Source organism: Homarus americanus, unplaced genomic scaffold (assembly GCF_018991925.1).
Source record: "Homarus americanus isolate GMGI-L3 unplaced genomic scaffold, GMGI_Hamer_2.0 scaffold11302, whole genome shotgun sequence".
Classification (NCBI taxonomy): domain Eukaryota; kingdom Metazoa; phylum Arthropoda; class Malacostraca; order Decapoda; family Nephropidae; genus Homarus; species Homarus americanus.
In genome coordinates, this window is record NW_024736744.1 from 2527458 (window position 1) to 2555221 (window position 27764).

A 27764-nucleotide genomic window follows, 5' to 3' on the forward strand; every position below is an offset into this window, starting at 1 on the left:
CCAAGCACCATGATTTAAGTTTATGGTGTTTTTCTTAATTATTTAGTAAAGTTATTTATATTACAGTGCTCCCCAACCTTTGTGAATTCTTTTAATTGAAGCAAATGTCTTTGTGAAAACCAACTTAAACAAACCATTAGCTATTTAATCCTAACTCAGTACTGTACACACATTTACCTAAATTTTAAATTGCAGTAACAAAACAAGAATGAAATGGGTATTATTGCGTCTGCACACCATTCATTCCTACCACTAATCTATTATCATATTCGAATAAGACGTCTAATTATAAGATAATTTTCATCTATTACATTACTGGCGGAAATGTATAATAACGAAGATAGCTTTTACAAAATTTTTTATATTTTCTTCAATTAACCTCCCGCCATTATCGCCTGCCTCTCCTCCAACACTGCGTGTCTCTCGCGTCTCCTTCATAAATCATCACGCGCATGCGTTCCCGTACACGTCACGCGGCCAATCAAAAGCCTTTTTGTTTTTTAAACCAATTAATATGATTTTGGGTTTAATTCACGGTATTTTGGGCCCCATCAAATTCGAGTATTATTTTGGGTCTCTCATATTTTGAAATTCAAGTTCAGTTCCGACCATGGAAGTCTGCGATGGGTGTCACTTAAAGTATATGGAGCTGATTGCGAGTTTTTGGAAAAAACGTATTAACTATAACATTTTTTTGATCGCATGGTGTTCTTCCAACCTCAGTAAAGTGTACTAAGAGCAAGACAATGTAAATATTGCAAAGACCAACATATGTGGTGTTGGGTAAGAATTCCAGAATCCAACGACGAACAAGAACCAGGCCAATAAGGTAAGAAATAGATGATTCCCTCATATGGTGAGAGTCGGTTAGGTTAGGTTTGGTTTTTGTTTTTCAAATGTTTTTTTGTGTATTTTTGCCATGATTTTTTTTCGGAAAACGTCCAACGAAAAAAGAAAGAAAAACCTGCTAATTTCCCCCATAAATGAAGGTCATACTCGGTCTAAACACACACATACACTAGAAAAAATATATATTTGACATTCTAACAGATAACAGTGTGACAATGCAAATTTACCATGAAATGTATCCTCAACATATAAATATGAAGGTTAATTGAGGCTCTTCCCATTTACATACCACAAGAAGGACCAGACAAATACATTACCCTATAGAGGCAACTGTCAAGAGTGATCTGTACCTCAGTTCTTCAGCTCCACCATCCAAGAATCTATTAATATAAAATGAAACATGAAAGAAAAGCTTTAATAGGGCTCGTATTATGAGGGTACCACAGCTTAGTGTTTTAAAAGCCTTAGACACACTCGTGCATCACTACCTCGACCCAACACCACCAATAACAATGTCTTTGTCACTTATCTACATTATACCAAGCTTATATTCTACCCTCACGGTCATTATAACACTACCTGGTTACAAATGACAGAATGAGTACCACCTTATTACTTGATGACAGCGTGGTAGAGGGAGTATAGTGCTACGGCAGCTTCGTTTTGGCGGCCATAATACAACAAGCCCGCAAGACACTAGAGCGGTACTTCAACCCCATTGGCTCACCCGCGCACCGATACTTCAACCCCATTGGCTGAGCCGCGGGACGTCAACCAGCGCCAAGTTTAAATTATTTTTTAACTATTGTATCCAGATAATTCCATAGATTGACTGATATCATAATACAAACCCACAAGATAGTCAAGATGTCACTTGGACCTCTCTAAAGCCTTCAATGCTGTCGACCATAACAGCTTCCTTGCTAAGAGTTAACAGTATTCTGGAACAGGCTGGTAATATCCACAATATTTACCTAGATTTTGCCAAGGCTTTCGACAGTGTACCCCACGAAAGGCTGAAAATCAAACTGGAAGGGTACGGAATTCGGGCGAATGTCCTAGTGTGGATAGAAGACTTTCTACATGACCGCAAGCAGTGTGTGGTGATTAATGGCACGAAATCGTCATCTGTACCTGTCACAAGTGGGGTACCGCAGGGCAGTGTATTGGGCCCGCTGTTGTTTGTTTGTTTCATAAATGACATGCCTGACGTTGTACACTCCTCCATACAAATGTTTGCCAATGACGCCAAGTTATTTAGGGAAATTAAGAACCAAGCGGACTGTGAAGAGCTGCAGAAGGACCTCTGTGGGCTCCAGGAATGGTCGAAGAAATGGCTGCTGAGATTCAATGTCACGAAGTGTAAGAGGATGCACCTGGGGCGTACCAACGGTAAGGAGGCGTATCATATGTCCCAACGGGATGAAGAAACTGCACTAGTTGATACTGTGTGTGAGAAGGACCTAGGTGTGTATGTTGACAATGAGCTGAAGTTCTCGGGCCATTGTGAGAAGAAGGTAAACCAGGCAAATAAATTATTGGGTCTTATAAGAAGGTCGTTCAGATATCTAGACGGTCCGTCCCTCGTAACGATCTTCAAGAGTGAAGTGCTTCCCCATCTGGAGTACTGTCACCCCGTCTGGTCCCCGAGATATGCTAGGGACTGCCAGTTGGTTGAAAAATGTTCAAAGGAGGGCCACCAGACTGGTGCCTGCACTTCGGCACCTCAGCTACCCTGAGAGATTGGAGCGCCTGAACTTGCCTAGCTTATACTACAGACGGGCAAGGGGCGACCTAGTTGAGGAGTATACGCATCTGAGGGGGCACTACTCAGTCGAGTGTCCTTACTTGGAGCTGGCGGACGCTCGCCCCACAAGGGGTCACACCTCAAGATTGAAGAAGCCGCAAGTCCAGAAAACTGTGAGGGTAAACTTTTTCGGAGTGAGAGTTGTAAACTCTTGGAACAATCTACCAGAAAGTGTTGTGACGGCACCGAGTGTGAGCTCTTTCAAGACCAGACTTGACCAACACTGGAGCAGGTTCAGGAGCCGGTACATGTCCAGTACTTGCCAACAGTGTGTAACAGAGACGGGACCGATCACCCAAGAGGCTAACGAGCCGATCAGTGGTGAAGAGGATAAAAGGAATATAAAATAATACATCGGTAAAAGAGAAACATTAGTTGACGTAAACAGCGCTAAATCCGAAAATATAAAATTTTCCACGAAAGTTGCTTTATTATTTTCTGGTTATTAAAAATTATGCATTGTAAGGAATGACATGGTTAAAGTTAGAGGATAAACAGCAATGACATGGTAGGGGAGGGGAGGGGAGGGGAGGGCAGCAGTGCGCCAGACAGAGGAACATCGTCACAACACAAGCTGGTAAACATGGCTATGTCCAAGTCCACAAACACTTACAACCGACAAAACTGGGAAGATTCGGTAAGTAGACTATTTTATAATGAGGTCTTTTCAACACAGAGAGCAGGAACATAAAGTTTCTTTCCCCATAGTGTCCGTGACTGTGAGTTATATGGTGGAGACAGGAACTGCCACTGGCGGGGCTTCATGATTTAGTAACAATTTTGTATGTCCCCCACTGGGTAAGGGATACTTTTTAATTTGTGTATTTATTTGTTTAAGTATTTGTGATATACTAGCTTACAGATGAGTTAAACTAAGGATACCTACTACAAACAAGAAAATGACCGCCATAGTTTATGATCCTGATGTGATTCATAGTTGTTGAGGCAGTTACTGTGTTTTATTGGTTATTATTTTAGCTTTGGTTAGGTTAGATATAGTTCCTGGGTTCTGTGGTTAGGTTAGGTTAGATATAGTTCCTGGGTTCTGTGGTTAGGTTAGGTTAGATATAGATCCTGGGTTCTGTGGTTAGGTTAGATATAGTTCCTGGGTTCTGTGGTTAGGTTAGGTTAGATATAGTTTCTGGGTTCTGTGGTTAGGTTAGGTTAGGTTAGATATAGTTCCTGGGTTAGGTAAGGTCAAACTCATTCAAAAACCGTCGTAAAGACCGGGATGACCGAACTAAAATGGTACCCTTTATTGTATCCTGATGAAGATTGAATGAACGTTTGGTCTTGATTGAGAACATTATACTGTACTGTTTTTTTTATGGTTAATAATAAGTTCATACAAAGACAAGACGATTTTCATCTATGGCACTTTTGGCGACAATAATGGAATGGTTAACACCAGAAAGAGTTGTTCGATTTCGTTATTTTTTTCCTACAGATGTTCTTAACACTATACGTAGTAAGTATTTTAAAAGAGGCGACAACTTTTTATTTGGATCTTGACTGTTGCTAGTTTGGTGGACAATTTTGGTCGTATTTTGCTCATTATTTGATAGTAATTTTTGTTTGGTGAAAATGCTAAAACTTTCTTTTCAACATGGTCACACCACTAGCAAGTGCTGTTATCTCACAATGGGAAGTGTAAATTCTTGCTGACTCAACCAGGCACCAGCGGTCCGACTAATTACCCACATGTACCCAAATATAGCCGCAATGAAGTCAAATAATGGTCCTACATGAATAAATCGGACTGCTAATAACTTCTCGACTAGTATTTGGTGTCAGAGTCACAAAAAATTGGAAAACTTACTTTAATCTGAGTTAATAGATCGAGTATATGTACTGACGGAGCGAGGAATTACCCAAATGTAGCCGCAATGAAGTCAAATGATGGTCGTACAAGCGTAATTCGGGCTGTGAATCACTTCTCGATTATTATCTGGTGTCATAAAGTAAAAAAAATTGGTAAATTTAATTTAATCTGAGTTGTGCTGTGTTAGGTTAGGTTAGGTACATGCACTTGATCTATTAACTCAGATTAAATTAAGTTTACCAATTTTTTGTGACACCAAATACTAGTCGAGAAGAGATTGGCAGTCTGATTTATTCATCTAGGACCATTATTTGACTTCATTGCGACTACATTTGGGTACATTTGGGTAATTCCTCGCTCCATTTATTACTTACATATTAAACTGGGAAATGATACTCACTTATGAAAACTACATAGTTAGGGAAACATTTTGATAACAAGAAAACTTTGTTTGCTGTAACTGCCTACGAGGTGTCACCTCTTCAACTTTTTTTCCAAATTTGTCTTATGGTACTGTAATTAAATATTATGAAAGATAACAGGATCCAACCATAGTTATAATTAAACCTATTGATCTTAAGTATATATTAGTTTAACTAGGTGATATTAGGTTATGTTTAGTTCACTTTACTTGTTGTAGAAGAATAGGTCTTACACATCTGAAGAAAACTGGAAAAAGCCAAAATACATAAATTGCACTTATATGCGTGGCTAGTTTCAAGAAACAAAAAAAATTTATTTCATACAAAACGTTCACCAGTTCTCAGTAATATATGCAGTTCATTACTCTTTTGAAGCACAAATCCATCATTGTTCTTTAAGTTTTCTGCATTACTATTGATAGTATTTTTTAATATTGTTGATTTTCTTCTCAGGACTTCCCTATTCTGTGTCAAACATGCCTTGGGGATAACCCTTATGTGCGAATGATGCGTGATCGGTATGGTAAAGAATGCAAAATTTGCACACGTCCCTTCACGGTGTTCAGATGGTGAGTATTACAAGTGTACCATTTGTGTGCACCTGTCTTCCTTTATTTACCCACATTTGTCAAATTATATCCAAGCATACCCAGTAAATTTTTCAGTGCTTATAATAGAGGGTAGTATAAATATGCTTTATAGAATACTGTACTGTATTTAAATTTAAGTTATTTTGATGTAATTTTCTATTTTACTACTACTTTATTTTTTTTCTTTGTCACAACATTGGTAAGATGCATTATGCATTTTGTATGCTAGTTGAGAATAATAGGAAATGTGAGTGTGGATTGTGTCTGATTGCTGTTTCATTATTCGTTCCTTTTCTTGGCTTGTGTTACCCTTGATTCACCCTAAGCAAGAATTAGGAGTTGGAAAGCAGCAGATGATTAGAAAACATAGATTAAAAGAACTTGTATCTGGAGAGGAATATAGGTTGTCCTCTTCATTAAGGGTGAACAAGGATGCCTGCACAAGAATCCTTAATAAACAGGGCAAGATGGTGATGATGGGAGCTTCCATATAGTTGAAATATATAATTTTTTTTTTTAAGTACAGGACTGTATTTATTTTTTCTTAAACTTGTCCATCTTTTACCCCTCCATGTATTTACTGAAGATTAATTTGTCCAATTATTTATAGTGCTGTTTATAAGCAGGTGGTGGCAAGGCAGCTGATTTACTCTTAAGATAAAGTTGCACTGTTTTTTAGGAAGGTTTTTCGTTATGAACTGGATGCCAGCCATAATAACGTAACTAATTCAGCGGATGTATAGGCCAGTTTAAATTGTTCCTGGTACAATATTTTCATTCATCTGTTAAAAGTTATCAACTTTATTGCCAGGCACTTCAAAACAGGTGGTATTTATTAAATTAGTGTACAGTACTTAATAGTCTCCTGAGGTCATACTATTTGTGAAGTGACTTGTACAGAAAAACATCATCTAAAATACCCATGATCCCCATCCTCTTCAGGCCTTTAAACATTGAGTGAAAACCTTGCTTTAGCTACTAGATTAGTGTAAAGTCAATAACATTTTTAATGCTGTAACGATAAAAAACAAATATTTGAGAGAGATTGTAGTTGCATCACCACCCTTCAAGTACAGTACTGGTGTGTTGACATGATGCACTGTACTTAAAACTGACAAAAGAATACCCTGTACTTGTATGTGAGAGAGTGAACATGATTATGAAATTTTATATTTATAAATTGACTTTAAAATATTGCTAGGTGCCCTGGTGCAAGAATGAGATTCAAGAAGACTGAGGTTTGCCAGACATGTGCCAAGATCAAGAACGTCTGTCAGACCTGCTTATTAGATCTTGAGTATGGGCTACCAACACAGGTGAGTCATTTGTGCTTATTGGATATTTTATCTCCCTGTTATATTGCAATCATTCTATCCTCTTTTTTCTTTTTCATTTTCTCTATGTAACTAAGTAAAGATTTTTTTTTTAAAAATGGGGATTAGCCCACCCGGGCACAGGTCACTGACCCACATCGGGGCCTAGGGGGGTGAAAATGTAATAATAATAATAATAAAGAATTACAAAAAATACAAATAAAAGATAAAAAGTGAGAAACAATATATGTATGTTGTGTTGTCAATGGTAAGAGAAACAATTGAGACCCTGCAATTGTGTGTAAATGAGGCAGAAAGTCAGATCATCAACCTGGGACTTGGTCACATATGGCAGCAGGGTCTACCATTAGACAACACATTATGCTTCCAATATCTTCCCAGGCGGTAGAACCTCTTGTTTGGTAGTATATCTACCCAAAATTTTGAGTTGAAAAGTGAACATAACATATCCCATCTCGGCCCGGGAATTACTTTTGGCGCTAATTTTAAATAATTTGTTCCAGAACATAGCATGTTATTGTACCATTTCAGATACCTGGACACAGGAAAAATGGTCCCACATCTGTATTAATAAAATTTGGACAAGTTCATACTGTATTTCATTTAATTTTTATCCCATTTAATAGTTACAGCTTTTTTAACTTTAGAACTTAGTGTTTATATGCTTCAGTGTTTTATGACCATTAAGCAAACTTATTTCAGTCAAACAAAATGATGGTATTGTATATGAATGTTAGCCAAAGTATTTAATTTACTCTTGAAAACAAAAATCAGAGTTCTGTTAAATGTATCCAGTTTACAGCTTTTTCTTTAAGTTAAGTTAGACTATAGTTCTTTTTATTGCTATCCAAAATAAGCTCCGCCTAGCAATATGACATGTTGTTTTGTGATTGGATGATGCGACCGTATGCTCAGTTGAAGCAAATTTTAGTCAGTCTAGAGCAGGGGTGTCAAACTCATTTGCCAAGGCGGGCCAGATTTAATATGAGTACACAGTATGCGGGCCAAGTAACATAATTATGAGCACTTCACAATCACCTCTTAGGTGAGTAGTACGAGTAGTGGATTTAGTCTGCGCTCGTGCGAAACCCTCAAAAACAAACAAATCAATTGTTTACTTACCTTGATCAATCTTATTGTTTGCTACTGCTGCTTCCTGGTAATTGGCACCTCTTGGTATGAACCAGTGCATCAAAGTTTGGCACTAACGACTTGAGCTGTAGCAACCTTCAGTATTGAATTAATGTGAGCATCAGTAAGTTGAGACCGAAGCCGAGACTTGTTCCAAGTTCATCACAGAAAAGAGTTGTTCACAGACATATGTCCTTCCGAACATTGACATAATCTTTGAGGCAAAACATTTAATCCTGGGATAATTTGGTCCAAAATATTGATAAAATGTGCCAACATCAACACTCGAAAACTTGTTCCCCAACACAGAATCACACTGGAGGTCAATTATTTTATTCAGCTGAGGGATACACTAACTATTTAGTTATAGCTCCTCAAGGTAAGGCTGGAGCAGCAAATGGGCCGCATGTTTGACACTCTTGGTCTAGAGCGCTTCATTATATATTTGTTTTTTAACTTTTTTTTTTTTTACGGGAATTAGCCAACCCGGGCACAGGTCAAACGACCCACAACGAAGCCTGGGGGGCGAAAAAAAAAAAGAACGGAAAAAAATTGAAAATATAGAAAAAAAGGTTATACTGTATTAATCTACACCACGAAGATGCCGGAAAACCAGCTTTTTAAAGTGAGACAGATTGTAAGAGCATGGAAACACAGAAGAAGGCAAAGCATTCCACAGTTTGGCTGCGTGAGGAAAGAAGGAGGTACTATAACGGGCTATTCTCGTGTGACCGATATCAACAGAGAAATGGTGGGCACCGCGGGCAAGACGTGTGTTACGAACCCACGGCCTTACCGGCGGTACACAGGATGCCAAATCCCCTGAACATTGCCCGTTAAAGTACCTGTAAAAGAGAGAGAGTGAAGCAACATTGCGGCGAAGAGAAAGGGGAGAGAGATTGTCGACTAAAGGAGGAGAGTTAATAAGACGAAATGCCTTTGATTCCACCCTATCTAACAGTTGGACAGAAGAAGAGCCACCCCAGATATGAGAGCAGTACTCCAAGTTAGGACGAATGAATCCCTTATATACTTGGAGCAACTGCTCAGGAGTGAAGTAGCTGCGGCATCTGTACAGCATTCCCAATTTTCTGGAGGCAGCTTTAGTTATACTAAGGATGTGTGATTTCTGGGAGATATTGGAGGAAATGGTGAGGCCTAACATATTTATTTCAGAATTTGGGGGGATGATAGCGTCCTGAAATGTAATTGGTGGGAGATCGTCTACTTTACAAAGTGTAATTGGTAAATATTGAGTTTTGTTACTATTGAACTTATCCAAGTTTGTATCTCCCCATTCAGAGATGCTGCACAGATCTGCGTTGATACAAGTAATGATATCAGTTCTAGAAACAGATCTAGTTTGAGAGTTAGGAGGAAGGGGAAAATGTGAGGAAGAGTGAAGAGTAGAATCATTGGCGTAAGAATGGATAGAATTAGTTGTAGTGAATGAATAAAAATGGACTTTATTTCATAGGAAGAATAGAGTAATCAATTGAATAAAAATCAGGACTGAAGCTGGCAAGAGGAGTTTGCATGAAAAAGTCATGCAGTGGTGCATACATTAGGGATCATCTGGTCTAAGAGACTATGGTGTAATCAACAATATGACAGATACTGTACTTCCAGTATATCTAATTTATAATTATACTAGCAGAAACGGCTCATTTGCTAGGCCACGGTGTTTTATTAAAATGATTATATCTTTTCGTGATTAGGAGATAACTGTTACAACCTTTTTGAAACCTAATGTAAAAGCCGTATGGAGAGAGAGAGAGAGAGACTTGTTTGGAGCTGATCATTTTGACTCAGAACCGATGAGATCATAGGGATCTGGGTCCTTCCAATCACAAGCCAAAACTAAAATTAGGGGCAGTACTTATTTTGGATGTCAATAAAAAATTAACTATAGGACATGTTAAGCTAGAAAAAATTTTAAGTTTGTAAATTATATATTTCCGCATAGAGTATATAAATTTTTTAAGAATTAAATTTTTAGTTGGTTGAAAGTTGTCTTACCAGTTAATTATATTGCCTTATGATGTGGAGGATTTATTAAAATTTGGGTCTTGCTTCATTAAATCATTCAGGATCTTCTTCAGGAATTCTTTAAGTGTGGTAGCAGCTCACTTCAAATTGTTTCAGGAAAGATGCAAGAAGCTAAGATCTGAAAAGTGAATTCTTATGTAAAGTATCTTGTAATGTGAAAAAACAATGACAGTGTTTTAACACAACACTCAAAATTTAACAACCTTTTTCAGGGGTGTTGGAGATGATCTACAAGCTATAAAATAGATCCAAGCTTGTTAGCACCAACATATTATCATGCTTTTTGAAAAATCACGTGATTAATTATACTCTGTTGGCACATTACAGGTTCGGGACTCTGCCCTCAGCTTGGCTGATGATATGCCCAAAAGTGAAGTAAACAAGGAATTCTACATCCAGAACATGGAGAGACAGATGGCAGCTTCCTCAGATGGAACCACTGCTGGTGGGGCATTAGGGAAAACCAAGTCACACTCCGAGATGCTTCTTCGTCTAGCCCGCACAACGCCATACTACAAGAGAAATAGACCACACATATGTTCATTTTGGGTCAAAGGTGAATGTAAGAGAGGTGAAGAGTGCCCCTATCGGCATGAGAAGCCCACTGATCCTGATGATCCTCTTGCTGATCAGAATATCAAAGATCGCTATTATGGTGTTAATGATCCAGTTGCTGACAAACTACTGAAGAGGGCAGCAGCAATGCCAAGACTGGAGCCCCCAGAGGACAAGTCTATCACCACTCTATATGTTGGTAATTTAGGTGATAGGATTGGTGAAAAAGAATTGCGAGATCATTTTTACCAATATGGTGAACTGCGCAGTGTGAATGTCGTAGCTAAACAACAGTATGCATTCGTTCAATTTACTACTCGTTCTGCTGCAGAGCTAGCAGCTGAGCGTACGTTTAACAAACTCATTATACAGGGTCGGCGCCTTAATATCAAATGGGGCAGATCCCAAGCTAGACAGGGAGGAGTAGGAATTGGAGGAGTTGAAGAATTAGAGGGTGACGACACTGCTCCTCAACCTCTGGAACCAGTACCTGGCCTCCCTACACTTCCCCCACCACCTGAAGAACTCCATAACAACTTCTTCAATTTACCCTCTACTGCTGCCAGCATACCACTTCCGCCTGGCCAGGCACCTCCAGTTGCTGGTGCCCCAACAATACGACCTCCAATGCCTCCTGGTCAGGCCCCTCCCAGACCACCTGCTCCCCCTCCAGGTAGTCTTCCAGGAGGACCTCCTCCATTGGGTACTCCTCTAGGCCCTCGACCCCCTCCTGGTGTACCTCCAGCACCTCCAGGTCATTTGCCACCATTACAGCCTCCTCCGTTCTTTCCCCCTCATCTTCGTGCACCATTACGTCCCCCTCCAGGGATTCGTCCTCCTACATATTTTCCTCAGCCACCACCAATCCCAGGTGTCGGTCCCCCACCCCCCCTCACCCATGGTATTATCCATTATCCTTCACAAGATCCTACTCAAATGGGAGCTAATCCTGATAAAAAGTAATCTGTTTGTATCTTAAACTTTTTTGTAGTTTAAAATTATTTAACATGATGAACTGTGTGAAAGTTTTATGTAAGACTTTTTTGTCACTTATGATAGAGACTTCGAGATAAGAAACAATCTGACAAAACACTTGTTATTAATAGTTACTGTACACTATATTTCTAAATTAAAAAATTGTACATCTGCTATGTATACTGTACTGTACATTTATAGCAGTAAACAAAGCATGTTTGAATATCAGTGTGTAAATTTATTACCTTTGTACATCTTAAATGTTTACTAAAATATCATTGTAAAGATTTGATATTTTTCTGTAGTTGTGGATTAATTTATGTAATAAAAACGATTGGTTCAATGGTTCTTGAAGATACCTTTACTCGTCAGATATACAGTTGGGTCCCTGAGTAAGTATTTGTTTTTAACCAAGCAAGACTGGTGCTGATCACTGAAAAAAGTCATTTTAATTATTACCGATTGATTTTGACTAGTTCTACTGGGAATTAATATTGCAACACGAAGATACTGTACAAGACATGTATAAAAAATGGTTACGGTACCCAAGAATGTGTCAGTATAAACAAGTTGTAAAAGAATTCTCTAATTAAGCATTATTTTTCAAGACAGTATTGTACATATTGGGTTTTACCTGTGTAATACCCTTACCATCATTTGTTTCTTGTGACAAATGTGTAGTTCTGTATAAAAATGTTATGGAGAGCAATATGCTTATAATACCTAACTGATGAGTACAGTCAACCATTTCAAACAGTACAGTATAATAACACTACTGAATACAATATTTAACTACCTTGTGTTGAGAAAATAACATACCCAGTATATAAGAGACCCCCGCGTCGGAAGGGATGCTAAGGCCAAAATTTTAAACTAAGAAAACCGCATTTAAAGTTTTCCCAACTTTCAACAGGCATAATTTTCTTGTTTTTTGAGATACAGTATTCATTTTTTATGCATTTTGAAGCTAAAGGACTGTACGTGCAGATGGTAGGTAATGCGTCATGAAGTAATGAACTGGGTTGTTGCAATGTTGACTTGAAGCAACAAAACTCCCACCCGCTTATGGCTTTTTTTACTTTAATCGGTATCAGTGTAGATCCCGCCACAACCAAAAAGAACTGAGGGAGAGGGATTCTGCACTCATTGGCTAGAGGGACCGTGACATAGATAGCAGACGCTCACTGTCATTGGCCGAGACGGGATGAGGCTGCGGGCCAGCCGCTGTGATTGGCCGCCCTCTCCTCTCATTCATTCACTGACGGGACGAGAGAACCTGACGAAGCCAAAGCCATACTTTCCTGTCTGCCACAAATCGATGTTACACCCTAATTTCAAGGGGCTTTCAACCTTATTTACAGTCTAGTGAGGAAATCTTATCCACTACCATCATATAGAGCTAGGGCGAAAATAGTGCTTTCCAACACAAAATGGGTTTTGCCCGGTGGTCTGAGTTACCCTTACGATGTGGGGGGACCTCATATAATAGAAGCATCTCTTTTTTTTTTTTTTTTCAATCCATTTCCTGAAATTTTTTTAAGCAATTTGAATTATATTAAACTATTTCAAGGTAATCGATTCAGCTCATGTTCATATAATTCATAAAAAAGAAAGAAATGCATTTATTTTTATTCTCTCGACAGTTGTATAGTTAATCCAAATAATTACAGTATTCTTTTACTTTGCAAAAGTATTGTAGCTTCCCAAATGACTTACTGGTACATCCACAACTTAACAGTATGATACTGATAAATTTAATTCCTGTCTGACGGGAATTAGCTCAAGAGGGAGTGAGAATCAACGTAAATAATTTGGGAACCAGAAAAAATGTAAATTAAGTACAGTACAGTACTCACCATGATCACAGCTCTAGGGGAGGTTCTCAGTGACATCCTTGATTTTTTTTCTGGCATTGCAGTGAAATGTGTAAATTGTGGCAGGGGGGGGGGTTAGGAGGGTTGGAACCATAAATACCTTACTTTAATATATCTATGTTTAGAAGTGATTTGCAAATATACAAGCTCCCAACTTGACAGAAAGTGCTGGGTAGTGCATCTACAGGGTCACCATTGATTGGGTTGAACTTTAAGGGGTAATTACATGAATAAAGCTCTAATTAGAAAAAAAATGATTTCTTACTGCATATCACATCTCCATGTCTCAAATGTTTATCACAGAAAAACTTCATTCTCATCCCCTGTCAATTTTATTGTTTGTTTTTTATTTGTACTGTACAATATGTATTTCATTTTTGCATCCATTAAATACCATTTATACTGTAGTACTCTGTATCTCCTCAAAACACCAGTGTTGCTGACATTCAGTGTTTACATTATGTTTTGATCCGGTACTTCTTATTTCTGGGTGGTCACTTAACACTCTGGACCACCTGGAAAATACACCTTCAATAAGAATAACTGTATCTGGGAGCTGCTGATATTTCTCAAGGATATTTCTCTTCATAGGAAAGGTGCCCAGGTGCCCAAAACTAGATTATAAATTTTCACACATCACGAATAGCATCTTCGTTTGAATAAAAACTAAAATGTAATCTAATACTGTACCTTTCAAGTTGTCAGTTTTCAATCATATTACACATCCAAGCGATACCTTGAAAGCTAATTCAAGGACATTCTGAGGTATAGAATCATGGTAACACACATACACTTCTCGTTGATAAGGTGCCAGAAGCAGACGTCTGAAAGAAAAGAAAGAAAAAAGACTATAAGCCAGATGATAAGTAATGCAAACTTATTAATAAATTAGCAGGATAGATCACCCACACACATTGGGAATTTTCTCCCATAATTTTCATAACAAACTGATAATTTACCATTACAAGGGCTATTATAGTGATACTGTACATGTACTATATCAATATTAAAGTGATACTGTACATGTACTATATCAATATTATAGTGATACTGTACATGTACTATATCAATATTATAGTGATACTGTACATGTACTATATCAATATTATAGTGATACTGTACATGTACTATATCAATCACTGTATCTGACAATCTTGGGACCAGAAACAAACCAGAGTGGGAAAGGAAATGTTCTTGACAAATTTTCCGTAAAGTGAAATTCCATAAAGAGAAACCAATTTTCCCATTGAAATCCATTGCAAATGAAAATAAACCTTTTTAATATAGTGGTATAATAAGTGGAAAATTTACCATTTCATGATGTAATATGATAATAATATACACCAGCCCACCTCTGATGGTTCACTACCTCAGTCTACCGCTGAATTTCCTCTGGGTCAATCACAAGTACAATAGTGACTGATGTTTCTTTGTTTCCTGACTTGTCCTTCTTAAACGTCTCCACCAAGACTGGCAATATCACATCAACTTGGCACACACTGGTAAGGTATCATGAACCTAAAGATCATATCATTAATAGGGAGGTTTAGGAACTTATTGTAAGGATGATATGTTACACACAATTACAGATAACTTTTTGTTTTATTCTGATTATTACTTTTTTCATCTTACTAATTTTTAAGTTGAAATCTTAAAGAAAAAACTACATTTCCATAAGGGCAAATTTTTGGTTTTGAATCTCGAATTTAGGCGTCATAATTTAGGACTTTTTTTAAGGGCAAATTTCTGTAACCTTAATGTTCACAACAAGGGGGATGCCTGTATACTCTTCATTTTTAAATTTTTCTACATTCCCGGCATTCTTCCGTGGGTAGTCTGACACAACCAGACTGCTTCACTCTGATGAACTCATCTTGCACAGGACGAAATAAATATAATCTTTTAAATAAATAATGTTAAATAAAGAGAGAAATTAAGTAATTCACATAGGAGCATGAATACTGGCCCTGGTTGGATGCTCCTTGGCTCACGAGGCCACTATTACTACAGCACCAGAATCCATATTTTTCCTCCCCCCCTCCCCTGAACACATGGTCCATCACCACTTTCAAAACAGAGAGTATTACTGACAAATCCACCATTTGGTATGATAAAGAGGAAGACCAGTGATTTTTTTGAGGATAAAAACAGATTTTTGCACCTGTGATAGGCTTGTCACTACTATGCCGAACACTTCAAACATAAAAGGTAACTTACACATTTAAATATTAAATGAGAAGCTATTAGTTCAGGGAGAGAGAGATGAATCACAGTACTGTACAGTGCTTCTCAACTATAATTATCTGATGATCATAAAAAAATAAACCTACTATTGTACAATCCTTCCCTTTCACTTACCCTACAACCCAATAAGAAAAGGACTGGGGTCTTCTTTTGCCTGTGCTTCCTCCATCTGTGGTGGGAGGAGTGTATGTGAACAAAATTCCATGTTCCTTGATGCCACTGAGTGATGTGCTGCCACTGTAGTTTCCATTGGGTTCCTATATGGTTACAGCAAAATATATGTTAGGACATAAAAGAAAATGAGAGTAATATCATGATCAGTTACTACTTCTCTACAATGTCTCATTCCTCCAGGACAGCCATGACCTAAGAGCCTCCAGGTCACCCAATCATGACATATTTCCCCTCACTCACATTCCACCATTTCATCTTCTCTGTCATTCCAAATGCCCCATACACCTCAGTAATTTTTACCCCTTCCATTCTGGTAACCCTAGATGCAACCCCAAGGTAACTCATCACTGTGGCTTCCAAGCTTACATTTTCCCCATAATGATACTTCTGTTTTACTATCCACAAAGAAACTGGCTCTTAACCCGGTGGCCATCATCAGTGAAAGTTTGCTGCAGAGATAGCAGCCATCATCAATGGATGCTTCACACTCCTTGTGTTCAATTTTTGTGCAAATGGGGTGGAGTAGGGAATCTTTAGCTACCATTTAAGGGTTAAGATACCAAGCTAATTAGATGTATAATTCTTGCATAGTCTAACCTTCCCCCTTACTGCAGCATGAAGAACATGATGTATATGAGCACATGTTGACCTGAAGCTCTGTAAAACTTGTGCATGGAATGGTGGTGGAGGCTGTGAAGGGGAGGCAGAGATCGGGGAGACTGCAACAGGGGAAATTATTGGAGATGATGACATAGTGGAGGGCCGGGATTGAATGATCACCCCTTCCCCAACCTCAAGTTGCACCAGATGGAACAGAACGCCATCCTTTCCACTTGTAACTCTATAACAGAAAGATTAGAAATGCACTTTACATGTGTTTACCTGTCACTAGGTACATATAATCACTTTTCCTAATTACCTGTGCATAATTAATCTGGGTTGCATTACTTCATGATAAGTAAAACTGTAAAATTATATTTAATATAATTGGTTAATTCATATCCTAAAACTAATTTAACCGAGACATAATGCTGATTTATGTAATTTATTTCAATAATATCTGCAATACACTACTGAAACTTATGACTGAATACACTGCAACAATTCAAAACATGAGAGTAAGGGAAATTCACGCAAACCTTATGGGTGAGACAGCTCGTTTATGAAGTGGGCTTTTTATATCCAAATCGTACTGGTGAAGGCCTCGACTCTCAGAAGGCTGGCAATAAAAGACAAGATACAGATACAGGCAGTTATAAATAATATCCACACATCCTTAGTTGCCCGTCTCTAGCAATTAAACAGCAACTTTGCCACAGCAATGATCTCAAAGAGTAAACTAAATGTCATTACTAATATTGCATGAGAAAGTGTATGAATACCTATCACACAAAAATACACTCCAAACCATCTTCCAAAATTTTATATTCTAACATTTTTACATACCCAGGACTTGGCATTACTTTCAAACATGCTTGACTATTTGAGCAAGTGGTTATTTTATTCCTCTTCCTCAAAACTAAATTATCAATTGTAAAATAAATATTTTCTGAAAATGACTTTTTTTTTACATGTGAAATTAAATGATTCTATTACAAGCGCTACAACAAGTATTGCTGTGATTATATCTACTGTATTGTCTTGCAGTCCAAGTTAATGTTTAATTTATTCTACTAAAATCTGGACTGGGAAAATCATGTGTGTATACAGTATAACAACCAAGTCTACTACTTGATTGATTTTATTGGGAATTTACTTCATATACAATAAAATACAACATGGGAAAGAAAAACAATCATAAGTAAACACTCATCATTGTGTACTGATAATAGAATTCCAAGTTTTTCACCCTGAACAATAATCTATGTATATCCACAGCATCCAGCCAATGTTTTACTTGTTTACATAACTTTTTTTAGACATGAGAACACCTCCACTGACTGCTATATTACAGGTACTCCTCGACTTACGATCTACTCGACTTACGACCACCCGGGCATACGACTGCAACAGTCGTATAAAATATTTTTTAAATTACTGTACGTATTTTCGAGTCCTGAATTTAGTGATAGCACTGTGTACTGACAACATTTTCGTTTGTAATTCCCTTTAAAATGGCCGGCAAGCGTAAAAGTGAGAGTTCCCGTGGTGCTGAGAAGAAAAAGAGACACCCATTTTAGATTTTAGATTTATTATTTTTGCATATTTCACTTACGACCTGGTCGTCGGTTCCTAACCCCGCCGTAAGTCGAGGAATGACTGTATATAATTTATCATTGATAAGGTGATCCAACCTATCCTACTTCTCCTAGGATGGAAGTACAGGGAATATTATTTTAGGTCAAGTTAGGTAAGGTATGGAAAGGATGCTGAGAAGTGTTCGGTTGTTCAGTCACTAAGAAGCAGTCAGTTGCTTAGTGTTCATTCACTATGAAGTATTTGTCCACAGGTAAAGTGCCAGAAATGGTTTAGGCTGGATGTGGTGGATGGAAGTCTATTATCTTTAACAACAACAATGCCAGAAAACGAAAATTACAAAATTTTCAATTCTTCATCCTTATACAAGTCAACTCCAACTTATAAAACTTAAAAGGTACAAATAAAAATTTTGGTTTATGAAGAAAAACCCCAAAGATATGAAGAATTCTTTTTTAGACTAACTCAAAAAAGTCCGAGTAATGACGAAAATGTTGGGGAAGAAAATCAAAATGAATCTGACAGTGAATGGTTGATAAGACCAGCTCAAAATATTCAACTGTTAGACCCTAATGTTGGTCAACCAGAACATAGCCAAGTGACTGGAGCACTAATATGGGTGAGGCTCTATATGACATTAAGTGACTAACTTTGTTGAGTATTGTGTAACCATGAGAGACCCATCCAGGTGGTGCTTCAAGAAGAGCCTCGGTAAAACAACAACAGCACCATACAGGAGTCCCTGCTGTATATGGTGGTTATGAACTTTTCTTAAGTACTGTACCCGACAGAACCATTTCCTTTGGTTCCTTGTAAGCATAAAATTATTACTGTATTGTAATGCAGTAAATAAAAATAACCTTTGTTTCTGTGGCTTTTAACCCTTACGCCCTGGGTGACGTTCCAGAATGCCCGACCAGCGGGCTCCGGGTGGCGTTTCAAAATGCCCGACCAGCGGACCCCGGGTGACGTTCCAGAACGCCCGACCAGCGGACCCCGGGTGACGTTCCAGAACACCCGACCAGTGGGCCCCAGGTGACGTTCCAGAACGCCCGATCAGCGGGCCCCGGGTGACGTTCCAGAACGCACGTCTTTCCCCACCACTGTTTAAATGCCCAGCGCGGGTTATCAGGTTTCAGTGTGACTATTTGCCTGTCACACTACACTTTCGGCCACAGGGAAGCTTCCTGAACTTTTGTTTGTTTCATTTTCACTGTTTATCCATTTTATCATGTTGTATCAAAGTAATATTGCTAAAAGCAGTGTACAGTTGTATTGTAGTGTAGTATTACTGGAAAATAATGCTATGATTATGTTATAAATGTATTTATTTGTGGAATTATTATTCCAATAATTATTTCTACGCATTTCTTGCTCTACCAAACACAAAGACAGCCTGGCGAGAGACTGTGTGTGTCGCCGAGAACTTTTTATGAAACATAATGCAAATCAAATAAATTCAAAATGAATTATTTATAAGAAATAAGCATTATGATCAGTAAATATATGCATTACTGGCCATCTTGGACACAAAGGCAATCTAAAATAGCTGCTAAGTGAGTACAGTAGTTGACCACGAGTGCTCGCCGTCAGCAAGCTGTCCCCTTATCTCCCCCCCCCTCCCTTCACGCTGCCAGGGAAGTTTCTAGAGGGTCAATATATAGCTTTTCTCACTTCTTTTTATTGTTTTAACATTCAAAAAGGTTAAAAATTAATTTTTGAAAAGTTGATTTTTCTCTATTTACCCCTGCGTGGGGGGTACGCCCAGCGGCACCCTAACCCGAGGCTTAAGGGTTACAAAGAGTGTCATTATAGAAAAATATTAAGAATTTTCTTAATTGCTAGCAATTTGAATTTTACAATTTTACTAGCTAGACATGATGTATATTAAGAACATGATGATGTGATAGTGATGTCTGAGACTGCTTATTGCTTCAATGTTTCAGCTTGATATCTACAAAGGCCAATTATTCTATATAAAAGATGTACAGTACAGTACTTACTTTAAAAATCCTCCAGTCTGATTCTGATTCATCATCACCCTCCTCATCTTCCTCTAATGAATCTCGGGAGCTGTGGGTGAAGGAGTCTTCGCTGGTTTCTCCGAGGCTTCCCTCACACTCGCATCCGGTGTGGTCGTGGACGTGTAACCTTGACTCAGGCAGCGGTGATGACTTCTGCTTTAGAATTGAAGGAACATCAGGTAGTCTGAGTCCTCCAGCTGGTGGAAAAGATTACAAGGTATCATTTAGTTTTATCTAGATGAACATTGGTACTATTCCAACTACTGTAATGATGAATTAAGCTCTTGTTCATCCATGAAAGAGCTTAGTGTTATACATAAATACCTCATAAAACAATAGATAAAAGTACTAATGCAAACTATATCAATATACAGTATTAACAGTACACTACCATTTACAATAAATTACAGTGCAGGTACCGTACATATATAATAAGCAACGTATCTCGAAATTTATAAATATAAAATACAACGCAGTTTTCTTACTAGACTACAGTTCATAACAAACCAGCATATAGAAAGTACTAAATAATGAACATCAATAGTGGCAGCCCATGAGACAATGAGAATAAGGTCAATGGAAAAATAAACCATGGCACTATTTAATACTTAATTGCCAGGTAAGGAATCCCTAATCTACCCTCATTTTAAAGAAAAATAAATGGGTTCTATTCAAGAGTTAGAGAACTTTTCATCAACAAAATAATGGAGCTATGACAGTATATTAAATTTTACAGCTGAAGAATGATGCACCAATTGAGAAACTTAATACTGTACAGTAAACCCTCAATAACTCAGCATTTGATGACACAGAACTTCATATAACTCGGCATGGTTATGGTCTCGGAATGTATTAGTATAACTCGGGAAACACCGAGATATATAAAATTATCTGGGAAAATCTCGACATATCTAGTCACCTGCACCACCAACCATGCCTCTGTGTCACCTACCATGCCTCTGTGTCACCTACCATGCCTCTGTGTCACCTACCATGCCTCTGTGTCACCTACCATGCCTCTGTGTCATCTACCATGCCTCTGTGTCACCTACCATGCCTCTGTGTCACCTACCATGCCTCTGTGTCACCTACCATGCCTCTGTGTCACCTACCATGCCTCTGTGTCACCTACCATGCCTCTGTGTACCCCATGCCAACCTACCATGCCTGTGTGTCTGTGTGTCACCTACCATGCCTCTGTGTAACCTACCATGCCTGTGTGTCACCCATGCCTGTGTGTCACCACCATGCCTCTGTGTAACCTACCATGCCTCTGTGTCACCTACCATGCCTCTGTGTCACCTACCATGCCTCTGTGTCACCTACCATGCCTCTGTGTCACCTACCATGCCTCTGTGTCACCTACCATGCCTCTGTGTCACCTACCATGCCTCTGTGTAACCTACCATACCTCTGTGTCACCTTCTATGGTGCTTCATTCTTCGCCTGCAGTGCTGTGTAAGTGTTACTTTTTACATTTAGTAACTACATGTACAAATATGTGGGTCGATAATTTTTTATTGTCGTATTTTTGTAGCAGGGGGGAAGGGAGTGCTTCAATAAGTCAGAATTTGGGATAACTTGGCAAGGCCAGAGCCCCATATGTGCTAAGAGTTTACTGTACATATTAAAACTGTGACCAAATTAAATCTTGATAAAAATGGTCCTATGATACATTAATGTACTGTATTATACTTTACCTTCCACTACTTCATTTTTATCCTTTCCCTTTTTGCTTGGCATTATTTTACCCATTTTTTCATCTGCAGAAATAGTTTCAATACCTCCATTGTTTAAGCTGCAAAAGTGAAAGAAATTAAAACATGATAAGAGAGGAGTGTGCAGTGATATAGGTTGTGAATCCTTTATCCAAAATCGTTGGAGCCAAATTTGTCAGATTCCAGAATTCTGGATAAAAGATTCTCAACCTGTATGAAGTTTTCTATAGTTTTTATGACAGGTTTGATTTGGTTGGAATTAAGCTTTGTAAATCAAAATAAATTCAGTATCTTAATGCAAGTTATAATTTAAATGGGACTGGCTCTATTGAAGTGTAAGAATAATGGTACAGTACTGGATAATGCAGTAGATGGTAGAAACAGAAATTTGTTTTTGATCATGTACAGTAACTAAATGGAAATTTGTTGAAGAGAAAAGCAGTAAATATGAAGCCACTAATGCCAGTGATTTTAATACAAAGGCGTATTCTGAAAGTATTAGGAAAATAGGAAATTAAAGCCCCATCTGCCTCCCACCATAGGGTCTACCTCAGCAAACTTTGAGAATCTGAGGTCTGTTGTGAGGTATTTTAAGGGTGGCATGGTGTCATAAGACCTAACTCCAACTTATGTTGTTATATTTGTGGTCCCATTTATCATGACTCTGGAGAGCTTCATCCCTTAATGGCCACAACACAGGGTGCAGAAGGCAAAACATACAATGATACACTGCACTCTAATGAAACACCTGTAATTGGTACATCACAGAGCTTAACATGATAAAGAGATGAAACTATAGAGAAAATCACAAAATAATTCAGGTTCACCAGTTTAGACAGTTGGTGTACTGATGTTCATGTAAAGTGGTGGTGTTTAACATACAGCTTGATTAGTATACATGAGTGTTTCAAAGTACAGAATATATGGCAGTCTCAAAGTTTTAAAAATTACAAGTTATTACTTAAACAGATGTAACAATGACTCAAAAGGTAATAACACTAACGTATCCTCACACACACTGTTGACGTGGAGTGCATGAAGCTGATAGAGTGAAGCCTCGGCTTGATCTACAAGAAGTGGATCTGGTCCAGCACCTTCATCTACTCTGTAACAACCAAAATTTTTTTTATTCAATGTCAAAAACCTTTCATTGTAACTATTCAAAGTAAGAAGTACACATACACCTTATCAAGATGGTAGTGGTCAGCTGAATGGCATGGTGTAGGTTGCCCATAGGATAAGCTAGTATTTTTTTATTTACATTGTTGATGAAATGATTATTTTTTGCTACCTGTACATGCAAAATTATAATTCTAGTATAAGCATCTGAAGAGGACCCAGAAAGGCACAAGATTTGTAAAGAGTGAATCCTAATATAGTATACCAAAAATAAATATACAGTATATATAAATAAATAAAAAACCTGAGACAGAACAGTATGCTACAGAAAGCGAGTAAGAATTATGATGTAACTTTTCACTTACAGATGAGAGATTCCTCCAGACTCAAGAAGAAGACACAGGATACAGTGGTTCTGTAGAGATAAAAAAGAAAACAACTTTTTACCATTTGTGTCATCTCCAGCATCATAACATTTAAAAATATTTTAAGTCATTTTTCTTTATACCAATACAAGGTGTGAGGGCACTACAGATACTAAGGTTAAAATATGAAGAAAATTCTGGCAGCAATAATAATGGTTGTCCCTCATGTAACGAGGATGACTGGCCCAAGGGCCAACTAGGCGTGAATTTGTTTTAAGGTGTAGAAGCTGTCGCCAACACAACAACCACACCCTGAGTTAACGAGCTGCATGACACAGTGTCGAGGAATAGTCCGAGAAGACCGGACAACTCGCCAACTGCACTGGCTAACCATTACCCCAGAACACGATCCGCAAATCGATTAACATCCAGGTTCCCAATTACTGCTGGGTAGACAGAGGCAAATGGCATAAAGAAACTTGCCCTTAGTTTCAACCTGCCCGGGGAACAAACCCGAGTCCGCTCGCTGACCATTACACACAGGAGTAACAGGTATCCCAGTGCCCTGGGCTAGAAAATAAATAACTTTAAGCAGACTACAGTACCACATAACTCAATACACTTGGATATAGTAATCTAACAAGAGTTACAGAACCACTTTTCATTGAAGCATTTGGACATAAAATTTTTTTCTTTCTTTTCCAAAATGCCAGCCATTATGCTGGCACTGATTAATCATCAGTACTGTACAGTACTTGGTCATTTTAAATAATAAAGGCATTTTTTTAAGATCATAAATTCTGAGTGTTAGTTTAAGCATCAAGTAGGTGAAGTAGTTATCACTATTACACTAACATAAGGATACAGTATATGTACTGCATATGAAAAATACATAAGAGAAAGAAATAAGTGCACATGCTAGCACACATTCCAACAATGCCATATGCATTCTCATTGTAAAAACTTGTTATTTCATAGACAAAAATATGACCCATTTCAAAGCTATGGTACCTTGAAATCTAGTTGATTTTATTCTGGATAATACAACACAAAAGTAAAAACAGTAAGATTTACCATACAAGAATAAAAATTTTAAGTTCCTTAAATTCAACTCTTCCCTGTTATTTCTTTTCTAACATACCATACCTACTTCAATGGACACCTGACTTACCATAGCAACAACAAGGAGGTAATGTTTAATTCTGTCATTACGGCAGGCGCCGATCTCTCCAGGAGGGTACACAGTCCGCCAAGCCACCAACTGGCTGACTGACTCGTGGGTAGTGAGAGAAAGGAGTCCATGGTGACAATTGAACAGCCATACATGTCTCAGATCCTCACAAGACAAATGAGATGCTACAAGATGGCCCTAATGAATGGAGCAAATTTATCTTAATTATTACCAAAGAGTAGACTGTACAAATAATAATGCTCTGGAAAGTATCATTCTACAGGTAACCCTTTGAGTGTGATGACCTAAGTCTCTGAATACAATGTCATCTTACTCAGTAGAAGAAGCATCATATCTAGGGCTTAGCTATTATAATGAGGTTGGCATCATACTCAATGGATTAATGTCAGTTTAAAAGGAGACACTACAGCACAGTGGGTTTACATTACCAGAATATACTTTTCAAACCTCTGGAAGCTAAACAGCATGTAAAATTATTAGAAATGGTACATCAAACGTATCACCAGTTAATCAGTTACCAAAAAAAAAATGGAGAGTAAAAAATTAGAAAATTAATGTTTTTTTTTTACGGAATTAGCCCACCGGGCACAGGTCAAACGACTCAACAACAGGGCCTGGGAAAAAAAAGAACAGAAAGAAATTGAAACTAGAGAAGAAAAAGGTTATATTGTGTTAATCTACACCACGAAGATGCCGGAAAACCAGCGTTTTAAAGTGAGACAGATTGTATAAGTATGGAAACACAGAAGAAGGCAGAGCATTCCACAGTTTGGCTGTGTGAGGAAAGGAGGAGGTACTATAATGGGTTATTCTCGTGTGACTGACATCCACCGGTGAAACGGTGGGCACCGCGGGCAAGACGTGAGTTACGAGCCCATGGCCTTGCTGGATGCACACAGGATGCCAAATCCACTGAACATTGCCCGTTAAAGTACCTGTAAAAGAGAGAGAGAGTGAAGCAACATTGCGGCGAAGAGAAAGGCAAGAGAGATTGTCGACTAAAGGAGGAGAGTTAATAAGACGAAATGCCTTTGATTCCACCCTATCTAATAGTTGGTCGGAAGAAGAGCCACCCCAGATATGAGAGCAGTACTCCAAGTTAGGACAAATGAATCCCTTATATACTTGGAGCAACTGCTCAGGAATGAAGTAGCTACGGTATCTGTACAGCATTCCCAACTTTCGGGAGGCAGCTTTAGTTATACTAAGGATGTGTGATTTCCAGGACATATTGGAGGAAATGGTGAGGCCTAACATATTTATTTCAGAATTTGGGAGGATGATAGCGTCCTGAAATGTAATTGGTGGGAGGTCGTCTAATTTACAAAGTGTAATTGATAAATATTGAGTTTTGTTACTATTGAGCTTAACCAAGTTTGTACCTCCCCATTCAGAGATGCTGCACAGATCCGCGTTGATAGAAGTAATGATATCAGTTCTAGAAACAGATCTAGTTTGAGAGTTAGGAGGAAGGGGAAAATTTGAAGGGTGAAGAGTAGCATCATCAGAGTAAGAATGGATAGAATTAGTTGTAATGTACATTCATCATTAAAATCTAATTCTTATTACATGGTCCACAAAGCTCAACAGTTAATATGTCACAAGAAATATATGAATGACTATGATATACTCAAGATAGTTATGACGTTATAATAAGTTCTTCCTTAGTTCTCAAGCTTAACTCATGTACCGTAGCTCACCTTATAGAACAAGCAGCAGCCCAAGATGTTGTATAATGAAAGGGAATCCTCATAATCTGAATCCTGGAAATGAAAGTTGTTACTGTTTACTTAAAATAATAAGAGAATTACATTAACAGTGAACAGTACAGTATAAATATGAGGGTGACAGACCGCACGTGAGAGACCCAACAAACTCCTCTAACCAATGGCATATTGTCCCTTACTTTATTTAATATTTCATGTAAATTCTATGCCTATTATTTCCCAAGTCAGAAAGCTCCTGAAATTGTTTCATTTATGGTCCCAAGCTTACCAAATAACTAATATACTATACAGTACTGTAATGTATTACCTGTTGTAATTCTGTAACATTACATATACAGTACTGTACAGCATACACACTTCAGGGTAAGATTCAACAGTGGTCATACTCACATCATCACCAAAGTCTCCTGATTCCAGTTCACTGAGGCAGTTGTCAATCTGAAGCTAAGGAATATTTTTCATCTTTCATATTCAATAAAATTGGTTATCATAGTTATCAAACAAGTCATGTGTATACCTTAATAGACTCACAACCTGATAATTCACGATTTACTATCTTTAAACTTTATCTTTAAACATGGCATGTACACTCGCAACAAAAAGTATCGGTGCATACTGTAGTGTGAACAATTTGAGACCAGTGACGATAGGCATTGGGAACGGCGAGTTGTTCCAACCGTATGTTGGCAGCCCTGTAATCCTGCTGGGCTGCTACTGTGGCCTGGTCAAGTGAAACAAACCGTTATAAATAAGGTCGGGAAGTGATAAATAGACAGTATGAAATATGAGGAGCTCCCTGTTAACAAAATTATTTGTGATACTTGTGAATATTGCCATATTAATTTATGCTACCAAATAAACCACTCAACCTGGTCGTCCTGAGGGGTGGTGCAGCGTGGACGGCCGCTCCGAGACCTGTCGTCTGTAGCACCAGTTTCGAGGTATCGCCGAATCCATCGTGCAGCGGTGTTCCTGTGGACTCCAACCCGCTGGCTAATATCTGTGACGCCGAACCCTTCGTTATGGAGGGCAATAATAGCTCCTAGTGTTCCCTCTGAGGTTTCCATGTCGTCTGGCATGTGTAGCTCTCTACTGCTTTATATTGCCTCTGTTTTATACCCACGTTCACCGAGACCGAACCCTCGCTCATCATTCAGTCGACACAAAGCAACAATCCAAAAAGAGGAAACAAACACACTGATTGTCAGCCATATGGCAACACCTAGTGGAGGGGGGGGGTATGAGGATACACTTACCAACCTTCCCGACATATCACAGTGTATACGTATCGTTTCGGAAGTCATCGATCACACCCTGCACCGACACCTTTTGGTGCGAGTGTACAGTAATATAGAGTTCATACATAGTGTACAGTGCTTATAAATTACACATATGTATAGTGTATATTCATTTCACAAGCATGAACTTGGTGACTGATTTTAGCCCATAAAAATTTCAACAAAGATCTTGACATGGAAATAAAGTTTTGAAACTTATTAAGATACTGTATGTATATTATGTATGCTGTATGTATATTATGTATGTGCTCCATTTATATACACTATTTATTCAGCCTAGCTAGCAGCGTGTGGCAATG

General features: G+C 38.2%; 3 protein-coding genes across 14 annotated transcripts in view; 1 reads left to right on the forward strand and 2 right to left on the reverse strand.

Moving 5' to 3' along the window:
• Nucleotides 1-1546, reverse strand: part of LOC121872461 (zinc finger MYM-type protein 4-like) — a 74173-nt gene extending 72627 nt beyond the window's left edge. For 7 of the 8 annotated variants that reach the window (XR_006090090.1, XM_042375242.1, XM_042375241.1 and 4 more), the window contains exon 1: nt 1458-1546. The gene's annotated coding sequence lies outside the window, so the exon portion shown is untranslated. The remainder of the gene's footprint in view (nt 1-1457) is intronic. The other variant, XM_042375240.1, reaches the window with a different exon arrangement.
• Nucleotides 1547-3180: 1634 nt separating this feature from the next.
• Nucleotides 3181-11877, forward strand: LOC121872465 (pre-mRNA-splicing factor RBM22-like). The gene is made up of 4 exons (XM_042375252.1): nt 3181-3293; nt 5354-5469; nt 6692-6806; nt 10332-11877. Exons 1-4 carry the CDS (start codon nt 3240-3242, stop codon nt 11520-11522), a joined length of 1476 nt encoding a protein of 491 aa, XP_042231186.1. The 5' UTR covers nt 3181-3239; the 3' UTR covers nt 11523-11877.
• Nucleotides 11878-11885: 8 nt separating this feature from the next.
• The window catches only part of LOC121872464 (protein inturned-like), a 33044-nt gene continuing 17165 nt past the window's right edge, over nt 11886-27764 (reverse strand). For 4 of the 5 annotated variants that reach the window (XM_042375250.1, XM_042375246.1, XM_042375249.1 and 1 more), the window contains exons 13-24: nt 26558-26611; nt 26141-26203; nt 24420-24617; nt 23249-23298; nt 22768-22869; nt 21747-21844; nt 20026-20243; nt 16966-17045; nt 16424-16667; nt 15767-15909; nt 14099-14232; nt 13722-13923 (exon numbers count right to left, since the gene is read on the reverse strand). In XM_042375250.1, the coding sequence (XP_042231184.1) occupies nt 14121-14232; nt 15767-15909; nt 16424-16667; nt 16966-17045; nt 20026-20243; nt 21747-21844; nt 22768-22869; nt 23249-23298; nt 24420-24617; nt 26141-26203; nt 26558-26611 (1362 nt within the window). In that variant the 3' untranslated portion in view covers nt 13722-13923; nt 14099-14120. Of the gene's footprint in view, nt 11968-13721; nt 13924-14098; nt 14233-15766; nt 15910-16423; nt 16668-16965; nt 17046-20025; nt 20244-21746; nt 21845-22767; nt 22870-23248; nt 23299-24419; nt 24618-26140; nt 26204-26557; nt 26612-27764 lie in introns of those variants that run through there. The other variant, XM_042375251.1, reaches the window with a different exon arrangement.

Excerpts from the sequence above, each read along its gene's own strand:
- LOC121872465 (XM_042375252.1), top strand. The coding sequence starts at position 3,240 with ATGGCTATGTCCAAGTCCACAAACACTTACAACCGACAAAACTGGGAA. Across the intron at positions 3,294-5,353 it reads GACAAAACTGGGAAGATTCG|GACTTCCCTATTCTGTGTCA; the intron begins GTAAGTAGACTA and ends TTTTCTTCTCAG. Across the intron at positions 6,807-10,331 it reads AGTATGGGCTACCAACACAG|GTTCGGGACTCTGCCCTCAG; the intron begins GTGAGTCATTTG and ends GGCACATTACAG.